Source organism: Trachinotus anak, unplaced genomic scaffold (genome assembly GCF_046630095.1).
Source record: "Trachinotus anak isolate AG129_WGS33_773 ecotype Australia unplaced genomic scaffold, CSIRO_AGI_Tana_v1 ptg000013l, whole genome shotgun sequence".
Lineage (NCBI taxonomy): Eukaryota > Metazoa > Chordata > Actinopteri > Carangiformes > Carangidae > Trachinotus > Trachinotus anak.
In genome coordinates this window covers 9,459,678-9,472,713 of record NW_027273864.1, presented here as the reverse complement: position 1 = coordinate 9,472,713, position 13,036 = coordinate 9,459,678, and the positions used below count along the sequence as shown (strand labels likewise).

General features: G+C 39.5%; 2 protein-coding genes across 2 annotated transcripts; one reads left to right on the top strand and one right to left on the bottom strand.

Moving 5' to 3' along the window:
* Positions 1-39: 39 nt before the first annotated feature.
* psmd6 (proteasome 26S subunit, non-ATPase 6) lies at positions 40-4,307 on the bottom strand. Its single transcript, XM_071493668.1, has 8 exons — positions 4,043-4,307; positions 3,385-3,590; positions 2,156-2,301; positions 1,845-2,064; positions 1,628-1,736; positions 1,223-1,391; positions 358-435; positions 40-265 (listed from the first exon to the last, which is right to left on the bottom strand). Exons 1-8 carry the CDS (start codon positions 4,185-4,187, stop codon positions 169-171), a joined length of 1,170 nt encoding a protein of 389 aa, XP_071349769.1. The 5' UTR covers positions 4,188-4,307; the 3' UTR covers positions 40-168.
* A 2,112-nt stretch (positions 4,308-6,419) lies between these two features.
* On the top strand, positions 6,420-11,347 carry slc2a9l1 (solute carrier family 2 member 9, like 1). Its single transcript, XM_071494898.1, has 10 exons — positions 6,420-6,569; positions 6,654-6,767; positions 6,865-7,008; positions 8,670-8,818; positions 9,115-9,302; positions 9,418-9,528; positions 9,683-9,784; positions 10,279-10,354; positions 10,493-10,620; positions 10,808-11,347. The coding sequence occupies exons 1-10, from the start codon at positions 6,481-6,483 to the stop codon at positions 10,991-10,993; spliced, it is 1,287 nt and encodes a 428-aa protein (XP_071350999.1). The 5' UTR covers positions 6,420-6,480; the 3' UTR covers positions 10,994-11,347.
* Positions 11,348-13,036: the final 1,689 nt, after the last annotated feature.

The window sequence follows — 13,036 nt, the reverse complement described above, 5'->3', positions numbered from 1 at the left end:
CCTCTTTCCTAAAATAAAAAAAAACTGCAGCGAGAAAAATGTTGTCAACAGTTAAACAAATTTTATTATATACACAATATAAGAAGTCACTTTGTCAGACAAACTACAGGAGTGGGTATACCAAGATTAATTCCCCCTTGCTGTAATGAGAAAATATGGCTGCCATTGTTACATGTTGATAACTCTTGACAACTTCTGGACTCTGTTGAGCAGCAGGTCACCCTTCTTGATGGTTTCCTGGTACTGCCAGTTTTTGCTATCAGGTCTGGAAAAAAGACAAGGAAAAGATTTAGTGTTCTGCTCCTGGTTACTGAGGTATGTGTTGGATTTATTGAGGTTTGGAGAAGGCAACATTACCTATTGGTTTCCACAATCTCATTCACTTTATCAATTTTACAGTGGAGACGGCCAGCAGCTATGAATCGCGACAGTTCCCTGAGAAAAGGAGAATTGGTTTAGTAAGCCAGAATAAAACGTAGTGATAACAGGAAATTTCCCTGTAACCTTAAAAAAAGAACACTTACGACTTAAAGGAGTAGTTCAGCATTTTGAGAAATGCGCTCATTCACTTGCTAAGTTTTAGATGAGAAGATTGACACTGATGTCTGTACAGTGAATGTTTATGCTAAACATCTGCTGGCTGTAGCCTAAGATTAAAACAGGGGAAGCCTGCCTGTTGTAGCCTGGCTGTATCTAAAGGTAACAAAATCTGGCCACCAGCACCACTAATGCTCACTAATTATCATAATATCTTTTTTATGTAATTTGTACAAAAACAATAAGAGGGATCAGTGTTTTCGTCTGACTCTCAGCTATAAAGCAAAAAAAATTTGTTTCTCAAAATGTCAGAGTGTTCCTTTTATGTTCACAGGAAGCTTTAATTAAACACTATTTGATGGTGAATCAATGTCAACACCCACTTATGGACAAAAGACAACACAAGTAAAACTGAGCATTGGTTTCTATTTACTGATCCTCTAAAAGGTTAAACCTACGCAAGACCCTTCACAGTATTTGGCCAGTATGTTTAGATCTGAATGTCCAACTTGATGCTTTAAAATACATCTAACATTCATCAGCTGAGATTATCTGATACAACTACCTACATGCAACCTGTTGTAAAGTACTGAGGACACTAGTACTGCTGGGATTTCTGTAGTGACACTGAGGCTTAATTTGAGACAAATTTGGTAGCACATAGACGTGGTGTGTTGGCACTCACTGGTCGATGAACTCTGTGCTGACACCAAAGGCCTCAGCCATGTAGCCCAGGGTGAGGGAACGGTAGGACTCTAGCAGCTGGCTGTAGGCCTGGATCCTCATCTCCCTCACATAGTAGCGGTAGTGTGGCGCAAAGAGCCAGTCCTTCTTCATCTCCTGCTCAACCATGGCTGTGGTACAAAGGGAAAAATGTTTGATATTTGTAGTTGAAGTGTTATGATGTGGCAGAGCAGGAAAAATACAGTAACATGTAGTACATTTTGAAATATATTGAATGGAAGACTGAAAGGAAATGTTTCACGTAAAAATAATAAACCACATACAGACACTGGCGGTTTTATTCTACAATCAAGGATGAATTCACAAACTGCAGTTCTCAAGTCAGTAAAAGAAAAGCCTTCCTCACCCAAAGACTGGAAGAAGACAGAGTAGCGGCACTCGTAGAGTGAGAAAAGATACTGACGGACAGCAGGGAGACTGTGCAGCACCTCCAAGATCTCTGCTCCCTTTATTACCTACAGAGCAACATATTTAACACATTTAACAGCAGCTGATCAGCTAATTTAGATGTGTTTCTAAAAATGTGTAATCTTGTGAGAACATACACTCAGTCCCTCTCCTACCTTTTCACGGAGGTCGGGCCTTTTGAGGGCGATCATGCAGACGTAGACAGTGTAGGTAACAAAGGTCTTGTAGTCCATGAGCTCATAGGAGGTGAAGGTGGAGACTGTGTCAAGGAAGAGCTCAGCAGCTTGTTTGAAGTCCCTGATGGCCACACAGTACAGGCCCTGGTAGACCTTCAGGCGATTCCTTCTGTCCCAGTCTCCCCCTTCCTCAATAAGGCTGCAGGGAAAAAAAAAAAGATGCATGGAGAGGTGAGCACTGAAGAAGACTGCGGAGGTGATTCAGAGTAAACTCATCTTAGTGTCTTTACCTCTTGGCTTTCTCCGAGTTGCGTGTGATGAGATCGCTATCCATGTAGAAGAGGCCGATCCTCAGCAGGTAGAAGACAATGTCTAGTCTGTGACCCAGAGCAACTGTCTTGTCATAGGTCTTCCTGAAGGCTGTTAGGGCGCCCTCCTGTGGATGCACATGGCAAAAACCAAGAATGTCAATGAATTTGCACTTACTCAAATCTGGGACTGCTTACAAACAAACACTCTGACAAATATAATTATACTGTTTCAGAAGGAAAGTGTCAGCCACTTTTCTATAATGTCTGGGTACACTAAGAGGGATTCTACGTTACAGCCATTACAGAGAACCTGTCAAGCTAAAAACTACAAAGCTGACATTAAGTGTAGTTATTTCAAGAGGATCACATTCATTAATAAAAGTAAATAACAGCTGGAGCAAATAACTTGTGTGGAACTCTAGATCTTGGCTCTGAAACAAAGATGTGTTTACTGCGTAGGAAAGACATCAGTGAGTGACATTTTTCTTGAAAGATGTACTTCACATTCACATGAGTAAGCATTTGCCATAGACTTTACACGCTCTGTAAAGTGTATGGATTTATCAATGTTTGACGTGAACAGCTATCCGTGGGTTTATGTTATTAGATCTGTCCATTTACGATCAAACGGGGAATGTGGCTGTGCATTAAGTAAAGGCTGTGTGTTAAAGCTGGATGACATGTACTTTCAGCACCGACACTACATTGTGCACATCTACATTAACCACAATGCAAAGGCTGTAATCAAATGCCAACTTTTCTGACACCTCCTGCTTAAACCCCAAAAAGTCAGAAGGATATGAGACCAAAACTCTTACTGCTCGATAGAAACAGGAAAAGCAGCTAAATGAGACTGTGCGAGACTGAAAAACAATATAGCCCCTCAGAAAAATAACAGTTTAATTTAATGACATTTTGATTAGTGATCACTTGCTTAGCACACACACACACACAAAGTAAATGACCAATCTAGTTATTCCCAGTATGCTGTCGATCGATTCCTTTATAACATGGCCATGAAGTATAACCTGAACTGACAGGTGAGTACTGATGTTTTAATACTGTACAATAGATTTTTGGTCATTATAAGCACTTCTGCCATAATACACACTGTCTACTATTAAAAACCTAAACCTATTAGACACACACACACACACACATATATATACTATCTACACTCATAGCAGCTGAGTGATAGGAAACCATACCTTGTCTCCAATTCTGATCAGATATTCAGCTTTGGCCATCATGGCGTCTCTTATCTCACTCTCTCCCAGGTTCTTCTCCGCATCCTCCAGCACATCGTCCAGGCGCTTCAGCTCCTCCTCGTTGGCCTTCTTCATTTTACTCAGCAGGTCTCCGTCCAGCTGCCACTTCAGCTCTTTACACAGACCCTCATAATACGGCGCCATATCTGGGGAGAGAAACCAAGTTACTCCAACGCCTTTTACGTCTCTTTACATCTCATGTTTGTGACCACGGAGAGGTTTAAATGATAAAATAACACAGCCCCTTTTCTGCCCTCCCCTGTAAAAACTAAGTGGGACGCAATATAAATAAAACAGAATTTGAAAATATAGAGACTATAACTTGCTAATGTTACGCAAAGCTTGAAAAACAAGCCCTCTTCAAACTGCTTATGGGTATGTGTCGTTCGCTTGTACCGTTAGCTACCAATGCTAATTTTAGCTACCAATGCTGATCGTTATGCTAATGTGCTACTTTCTTATTCATCATTTCGACAGCATCTATGAAAAAAAACCATATGCATACTTTACAAAGTCTATACATATATACACATATGTACTGAACACGCAATCAAATCTGTCGTTACGAGTCCGTTAGTGGAGTGAGATGCTAACTCACTGTTAGCCTTGATAGCGTCCATGAGCTCAGTCTTCACTTTAGCATCCTGTCGGTGACCGTCCATCGTCAGCAGAAACTTCAGCTGCGCTATCCTCAGGTCGGGGTTCTTGGGCAGACCCTCCTCCTCCAGATTCTCTAGCGGCATTTTCACTCAAAAATGCACAAACAGAGACGCAGACTGGATGTTTTCTTTGTGTAGCTGGGGTCCTCTGCTCGCTGGTACCTGCTAGTCAACGATGACTACGGAAAACACTGAAGCGCGCTGCTTCCGGCGGCGCGTCTGTCAGCGAGGGGCACAAGAGCGGAGCACGGCGGACGCTCGACAGCCAGCTTATTATTTACCGCCCTCTGCTGGACACGAGTGTGAACAACACCTTCATTCAAAGCGAAGTCTGCCATAGGCACGTTTTCAAATGTGTCCCAAAACCATATCACAAACGGGTAAACTGAGTAGTGTGTACTGATCTTCTCAGGTTATGTGTTTGTTTGTTTGTTTGTTTCCTATTTGCTGAACTTGGAGGAATGGGGCATGGGCCAAGGAAAAACCCATTCAATTTTGAGGCAGACCATTTACTATAAATTAGGTTTTTTTTTCTTGGATCTCTGTTGTATGTTGTTTGACAGTGGTCTATGCTGAGGTCTGCCTTCTTGTTGGCCGTCTTGTTGTTGTATACCATTTTAGTATTCAATACTCAGACTGATTGTTGAAAATAATGATGGGAATAATCAATAATAAGAGCAGCAATTATATCTGAATTATTATAAATAATAATAATAATAATAATAATAATAGTGTGGTTGTAATGTTGTTGAGTGTTGTAGTGGCAGATCTGGACCATCTACCTCCAGGGTCAGAGCGCTTTATTTACATGTATTATATAAACCCACTAATGCTGATGGTAAAATCTATTAAATCCCTCAGCTGCATCATTATGTGTCATCATATACATCATTATGAATTAACACAATGAAGACTGATTTCTTACATGGTTTGCACTCTATTACACCGCTGCATTAACCACGTATAATGGTCCAAATCAAGCTGGATCAGATTGACTGTCCAGCAGTAACAGTAAATTACATCAGTCCACAGGACAGATCAGTGACTCACACAGGGGAAGTCATTGTCAGGGTGACTGCTGGTTGCGTTACTTCTGGTCAAAAAGTCTGAAAAGTTAATAATAACCAGCATGAAATACTTAACAGAGTCCATGCAGTCTGGACACCACTGTAAGGTCCTCACCACTAAAGACAAAATGGAAACTTTGCTGCAACAGCTGGTAGGCATTTCTATTTTTTTCTGTACAAGCCCAACAATTTGTTTTAGCTCTGCCAAACTTTTGTTAACAGAGAAAATGGAAGAAAAACATGACATAGAACAATAACAACAGCAGTGTTTTGAGTCTGTTTCAGTGACTTATCTACCCCACAGTTTTAGCTGAGTCATTGCACTTTGTCGATTTCTGAGTTATTTTGTTAACTTGTCATTCTATTCAAACATATTACAGTATTCAAGACATTTAGAACTGGACAACCTCGTAAAATTTAAAATGTATCATGATATATTGTTAGGTATGGGGGGAGGGGTGTGGGGGTATGTTAAGACCACTATTCTTCATATGAGACCAGAACACATTTACTTTCTTAGATATTTTATTAATCATGAAGTTGTTGTTTTTTTTTAAATTAATTTTGAAAGGTACTTATCACTTTTGTTTCATTTTATGCAAATATATTTTTGCCTCATAAAAATACCACAGTTTTTCCAGAAGATGTAATATTAACTATACACATTACTTTGTTCTACAATTTATGCATAAAAAATAAGGTTTTCTTTTTGGTATTGGTATTTGGCATTTTGTGGTATGTAACTCTCAAGGATATGGACTTTAAATGATGGACTTCTCCCTATCATTAAGTACAGAATCAATATGAAGGCACCTTAACATACCTTAAGAAAAGGTGTAATTCTACTACTTCTATCTACTTGATACTGAACATTGCACATTTAAAAATAATGTGTAATCACTAATGTGTCCTATTTCCATTCCTCACTCTGCTCTGTAGACCCGTGGCAATGCTCTGTTCCTCATCATTATTTTGGGAATTGGAGGAAGCTTTCAAACTGGCTACCACATCACTGGTTTAAGTTCTCCCTCACCGGTGAGATACATCCCTGAAAACATTTCCTTTTATCCTGTTCTTTGTTACTTCACCTCTCTCTCTCTTCAAACCCACTGAAATTCCCTGCCAGTTACTGATCTAGGCTGATGCAGTCGTCTGTGTAATTGTGACAGGAGCATCGTTATTCATCTCTCACTGAGCTCAGGTCACAAACTCTTGCTTCCTTAAAACTTTCTCTGCAGTATATACAGCGCTTCATCAACAGCAGCTGGTATAACAGACACAACGAGCCTCCGCCTGCACAGACGGTCACGATGATCTGGTCTCTTATTGTTTCCATGTTCGCTGTTGGGGGACTCTTTGGTGCTGTCAGTGTCAAATTTTTCTCAGGAATGCTGGGAAGGTGAGTAAGAGACCTCATGCAGCACGTAGTCCTGTAGTTTGACTGTCCTTATAAGACTTGAAGGGATGTGTCTTCCTTCATCAGAAAAAAGGCGATGATCTGCAACAGCCTTATTGCCATTGTTGCAGCAGGGATCATGCTGACAAGCAAAGCGGCCAATTCTTATGAGATGATCATTATGGCAAGGATTCTGTATGGCTATTCATCAGGTAAGCCAACAGGACAATTCTGTTTATAGCATAATAAATTGTACATCAATACAATTTTTTTTTTAACTGAGTCATCAAAAATGTCTTTCATGTCTTGTGGGTTTGGGAACGAGCACCCATTTGATGTACCTCGGAGAGATTTCACCCAGAAAGATAAGAGGCATAGTGACTTTGACCTCAGCCACCTTTGCGTCACTCGGTAAACTGTTTGGACAGTTTTGTGGGTTAAGGTACACACTTATTGTCATTATGTGTTAGAGGACAATAGTTGAGGACTATTGGCCATGTGTGGGGATAGAAGATGTTCAGTGCATTTTTAAAGCATCAGGTCACCCAAATTACAGAAAAACATATTTTCATTTATTTTCCTACCCCTAGTTCTGCCAATCCATGCAGACAGTTTTAGTAGCATTTGAACAGGTCTAACATATTCTCTGAGGTTTCAGCCTCTACCCAAAAACACAGGTTTTGTTTGTGGTGCTCACAAGATTGAAGATATACATTAAATAAATCATTCATTGTGAATAATTTTCGCAGGAAATACTAAGAATATCAACACCACAAATGAAATTCCATGACCTCCATTGTATTGGTGTGAGAACAGAAACCAGATATAACATGTCTGTGAAGATGAGATAAGAAAAAAATACATTTTAAATTAGCACATGAAACTAAAATCTGCATGACCTGACACCACTAAGGGTAAGTGAGAATATATGGTTTTGCTTTTGTAATGCTGTTAAAATGAATATGAAAATATGCTACCAATAGAACTGACCTTTTCATATATAGGTAAAATGTGTACTAGCTTTGATTGCAAAATTTTTCTTCATGACCTGTACACATAAGGAAAAATAAGCTAAAAGCTGAGTTAAAGCTGAATTTTTAAGTTTTGAGACATACAGTGGCTTCAGAAAGTTTTCATCTCCATCTGACTGAATGGGAAGCATCTGCGAACTTCAGACCGTCTTCAGGTCTCTCCTCGACTTTGGCTGGTCCACAAGAGAACAGTCAGAGTCCTGTTCACTGCAATCTGGAGCAGGTGTTCCTCAAGAATCTCTCTTCAAGAATCCTCTGTATTTGGCTGCATTTATCCTTCCCTGTCCCTGCCACTGAGAACCCTCCCCCCCCTCAATATGACGATGCTGCCACCACCATGCTTCACCATAGGGATGATATCAGCCAGATGATGAGCAGTACACCAGACATAGTGTTTGGAGGGTCATCAGACCAGAGAATCTGTATCCTGATTCTCTTAGAGTCCTTTAAATGTTGTTTGGCAAACTCCAAAGATGTCATATAAGTTTTATTTAAAAGTGGCCTGATTGATGGGGTGCTGCTGAGATTGTTGGGTTCTCGGTCATGTCCCTGACTAAGGCCCTACTTGTTCAGTTACACAATTATGGAGGCCATTGTGCTCCTTGGAATATTTAAAGCTTAGTAATTGGTTTTATACTCTTGCTCTGATCCATGCCTCAACACAATCTTATCACTAAGGTCTACATAGAGTTCCTTGGACCTCATGGCTTGGCTTTTGTCCTGACATGCAGTGTGAATTGTAGGACTCTACAATGGTGTTCCTTTCTAAATTATGTCCAATCAGCTCAGTTTGCCACAGGTGGACTCTAAAAACTTGTTTTCACTTGTAATTATGGATAATTGAGTGCAGTTTGATGGGCAAATCAATTCAAAACTGAAATCATCAATTTAAAATTCAATCTGCAATACAAAGTGTGTAAAAAGGGACGGGGTCTGAATACTTTCTGAAGCCAGTGGACTGTGCAAAAGGAGCTTCAACACAATATTAGAAATGATAAATAAATATGCATTTGTCTACAGTAAAACCATTTAAACTAAGCTGTAACACAACACTTAATTTTGTTTTTTTCAGTGAGATCTTTGGCCGTGAGGAGCTGTGGAATGTCGTTCTCTGTGTCCCTGCATTGTTCTCTGTGGTTCATGTGATAGTGTTGCCTTTTCTTCCTGAGGCTCCCAGATATTTATTCATAGAGAAAGGTGATGAAAAGGCATGCAAAAAAGGTTGGTATATTTAACCATAGTCATGCAGTACTATCAAATGCAACTGTAATGATTCAGGAAAAAAACGGTACCAGTGTACTACCAGTATGTAAAGGATTGTCCTCAAAAATAGCATTAATTACTAAATTTTAGTTTAGTTTTAGTTTGGTAGTGTTAGAGGGAACAACATCCAGGATATAATAAGAAAGAAGAAAAAAAGTCTATATAATTGTTTATATTCCACAGTATTGTGTATGTGAGCAAAGAAGTTAATTTTTCACTTTTTCTATTTGTGTCTCCGGTTTGTCTAACTCCAGCTCTCCAGAGTCTGTGGGGCCAAGGTGACTACAAACAGGAGATGGATGAGATGTTGGCTGAGCAGGCAGCCATTGAAGCAGCCCCACCAAAAAGCCTTCTGCAGCTCCTGAGGGACAGGAGTGTCCGATGGCAGCTCATCACCATGTCCCTCATCTACTGCTGCAACCAGCTGTCGGGCATGTCTGCAGTGAGGATGGAACTTGTTACTAAATACAGCGGATGCTAGTAAATGCTAACTGTAGCATCCAAACATGAAAGATCATAACCTCTCAAAATCTAATCAGTGCTGCTCTCCCTCCCAGATCAGTACCTTCTCTTTTGACATCTTCCTGAAGGCAGGCATACCTAGAGACAAGATCCGCTATGTCACTCTTGGTCTTGGAGTATCTGAAATCATCACCTCAGTCTCCTGTGTGAGTAACTCCGTGTGTGAGTGTGTTGATTGTAACCCCCATCTATGCTCAAGAACGGTGTCTTGTTGTTGTTATTGTTTGTTTCGCTCATTGTAGCAAATACTAGCATTTAAAAAAAAATTCTATTAGTATTTTCTAACTTTTTCCCTCTCAGGCTCTGCTGATTGAACACGCTGGGCGGAGGCCGTTGTTGTGGGGGGCCTATGGTGTCATGTCTGTTAGCTGGGTTTTGGTCACTGTCACACTGAAGCTGAAGGTAAACCTGTCACCACTGAATACTTATACAGATGTGCCATGTGTGGGCATAGAAGATAGTCACTGCATTTTAAAGCGTCAGGTCAACCGAATAACAAAAAAACATATTTATATAATACACTAAATAAACCATTCACTGTCAACAGTTTTTAGGGGGTTATACTTTCTACCAGAATAAGAGTAGTCAACACCACAAATGAAATTCCATTGACTTCCATTGTATTGAAGATGAGATAAGCAAACCTATATTTCAAAACTAAAACTGTCTGCATGGCATGACACCACTAAGGGTAAGTGAGAAAATATGGTTTTGCAATGCTGTTAAAATGAGTATGAAAAATATACTACCAATAGAACTGATCTATTCACATATAGGAAAATGTGTACTAGCTTTGATAGCTGTAGTGCACAAAGTCAGCAATTTAATAATCTATAAGTTATCATTATAGTAAAAATGTGTTAATGTTCACATATACAAAATTGTCATTCATGCAGGATTTCAGCTATTGGGTTCCTTACATTACTGCTGGTTTGATCATCCTCTTCATCATCTTCTTTTGTGGAGGACCTGGTATGTGCTTTACAGTTTACATCTGTAGCTGAGTGTTGAAAGAAAGAGGAGAGTCAGTGCATCACATACTGAAATGGTTAGAGAAAAGATGTTTGTTTGCATAGATAATTAATTGAATCCTTACTCTGGTTCTCCCAGCGGGAGCCACAGCTACGCTCACCAGTGAGATATTTATCCAGTCTGATCGGATGGCAGCGCTTGTCCTCATGGGAATCCAGCGCTGGTTGATGTTTGCTATTCTGGGCCTAGTCTTTCCATTCCTCATAGTGAGTACAACCAACCTGAAATGAAGTTTCACACTATAGATGCTCTGTGTGAGGAAAAACTGCAATTGTTGCTTTTGAGGATACATTTTCATGTGTGTACACAAACAACTGTGTCACAGAGTCATATTTTACTGTTGAAAACGTGAAGCTCAGTCTGATGCTGTACTCTTTGTTTCCTCTGTCCCAGAATGCCCTCAGCTCATACTGTTTTGTGCTGTTTGCCTGTGTGTGCCTGCTCGGTTGTCTTTACACCTTCTTCATCCTGCCTGAGACTAAAGGGAAGACCCTGCTGGATATTTCTGAGGAGTTTAAAGCCATCACTCTGTGTGGGAAATCCTTCCTAGAGAAGAAGAGAGCGGAGACCAAGCTGTGAGGCAGTCCAGATACAGTAGCTACAGACTGTTGTTTGAAATTAACTGAAGAATAATGGATGACTCTCTGTGACCAAAGTGACAGTATTTAGATTTTGTTAAAGAATTTGAAGTAATTGCTAAGGAATCAAACACTGTATCTTAATATGGGGAAAATGGTGCAAAGTGGCAACTGGCAAACATATAAATGATAATGAACAGTGTTTTTAGTGTTTTTACTTTTTGTCATTGTCCATAAACAGGTGTCACTTCTTATGCCAATCTAGTGTCAGTCTGTTATTTATACATTTCTAAATGCATCTTTGTTCCACAGTAAGATTGTCTTTGTTTTTCTTCAGGGAGATTTTTTTTAAGGATATTTTTCATCCCATACTAGTAACCCCAACTTTAACATGTAACACAGCGAATAAACTGTGAAATAAACAGTTATAATTTAATAAATCCAAACCTGAGAAAAAATAGTATAAAAAATAAACAGTTACACTATGTTCACAAGATTTCATTTGAATATGATACTTGAGCTCTCCCAACATTTCACTGACTTACATTAATGATATGACAGATATTTGCATGAAATAAACAGGAAGCTTTTTAAAATACTTGTAATATATGCTTCTGAACTGACAAAACAGGATTTTTACAATTTACTTCAATGGACTAACACAAAGATAGATTTACTTTCTATTCTAGATGGAGCTGGGAAATGTCGGGTTTAAATTATTTGGCTAATATAATGTATGATTTAAGTCTGCACATGATTTTAAGTTTGCACAGTATACCTGGCCTGTGTGTCTCCTTGCAGCCTTTGGATTTTAATAACTGAAAGATACCATGACATGCTTTTCAAAGATGATTGAAACAAGCTGCAAAGCTCATCACAGATGTCCATTCTTCATTCTTTCCAAATCTGCACTCCATACAATCTAATAGGCAGCAGCAAAAACTGAGGTCAACACTGGCTTTGTACTCAATATTAATTACATTTCTGTAATTCTTATTTCAACTTGCAAAAGTAGAGCAACCAGTTCTAGATGAGTTGCACCTGCAGCTGCAATGTATCTGTCACCACATGGTCTGAGGTTTCCTTCCTCCAGATTTCCAACAATAAATCAGCCATCGCTCCCTTTGGGCCCTTCTTTGACCACCGCAGTGAATGAAATTAATGCAAACTGTCCCACAAAGTCCCACAGTGTCATGAAATGCCATTCTTTTGTCTCTGTCAGCGCCTGTTGATCGAGCTCACAGGGAAGTGAGGGTTTTTTTGGAGGGGTCTCTAGAGACATGTAGGTGCCTTTTGTGTTAATTACTATCTCAACTCATTTCTTTTACCTTTAGAATATACCATTACCTTAAAGTGAGACTGTACAGCTTTCTCTGAATGGGCCTTGCAGCTACAATGCTAAATGCTAAACTACTACTACTGTTTAACACTTAGCAGTGGTGAAACATTTTAACAGTGACACAAGTGGAGACAAGTCAATAAACTCATCCATCAATGCCAGTTATACGGCGATATTTACTTGAGGTTTGCTAACTTAATTAGCTAAAACATTAGCCCCCATAAGCTCATGGTTATACCAACCGAGGTTGCAGCAGAAAAACCACTGACTTTATTTAATTGAGCAACATGGTGTTTTTTAATCGTTGGTTTTGAATTCAGTTTTCCATTTGTAACATGAAGAATATGTTACGTATCCTTTCAATCTGATCGACTGATTGACGTCAGTATTTTACATGTTGTCACTGTTTTTCCTCTGGGTCAGGTCATTTGTTTCATGTATAGTCTTCCTTGCTTATACAGTATGTGTTATGCTAATGTCCCCCATTATATCAGCATTTTCTCTACTCTTAGAACAAAAACATCAAAATTAGAATTGACAACTGCACATTTTCTACCTTGGGACTTATTTCACCACTATCCTTCCCTCCCTCATTCGTGTGAATTCAGTAAGTCCTGGCCTGTGAGTCCTCCTCATCCTCCTGTTGGCTCTTTGAGTTGCTCACTGTCTGTAATGATATATATTTAAATCTTTGAGGGCTCCTCT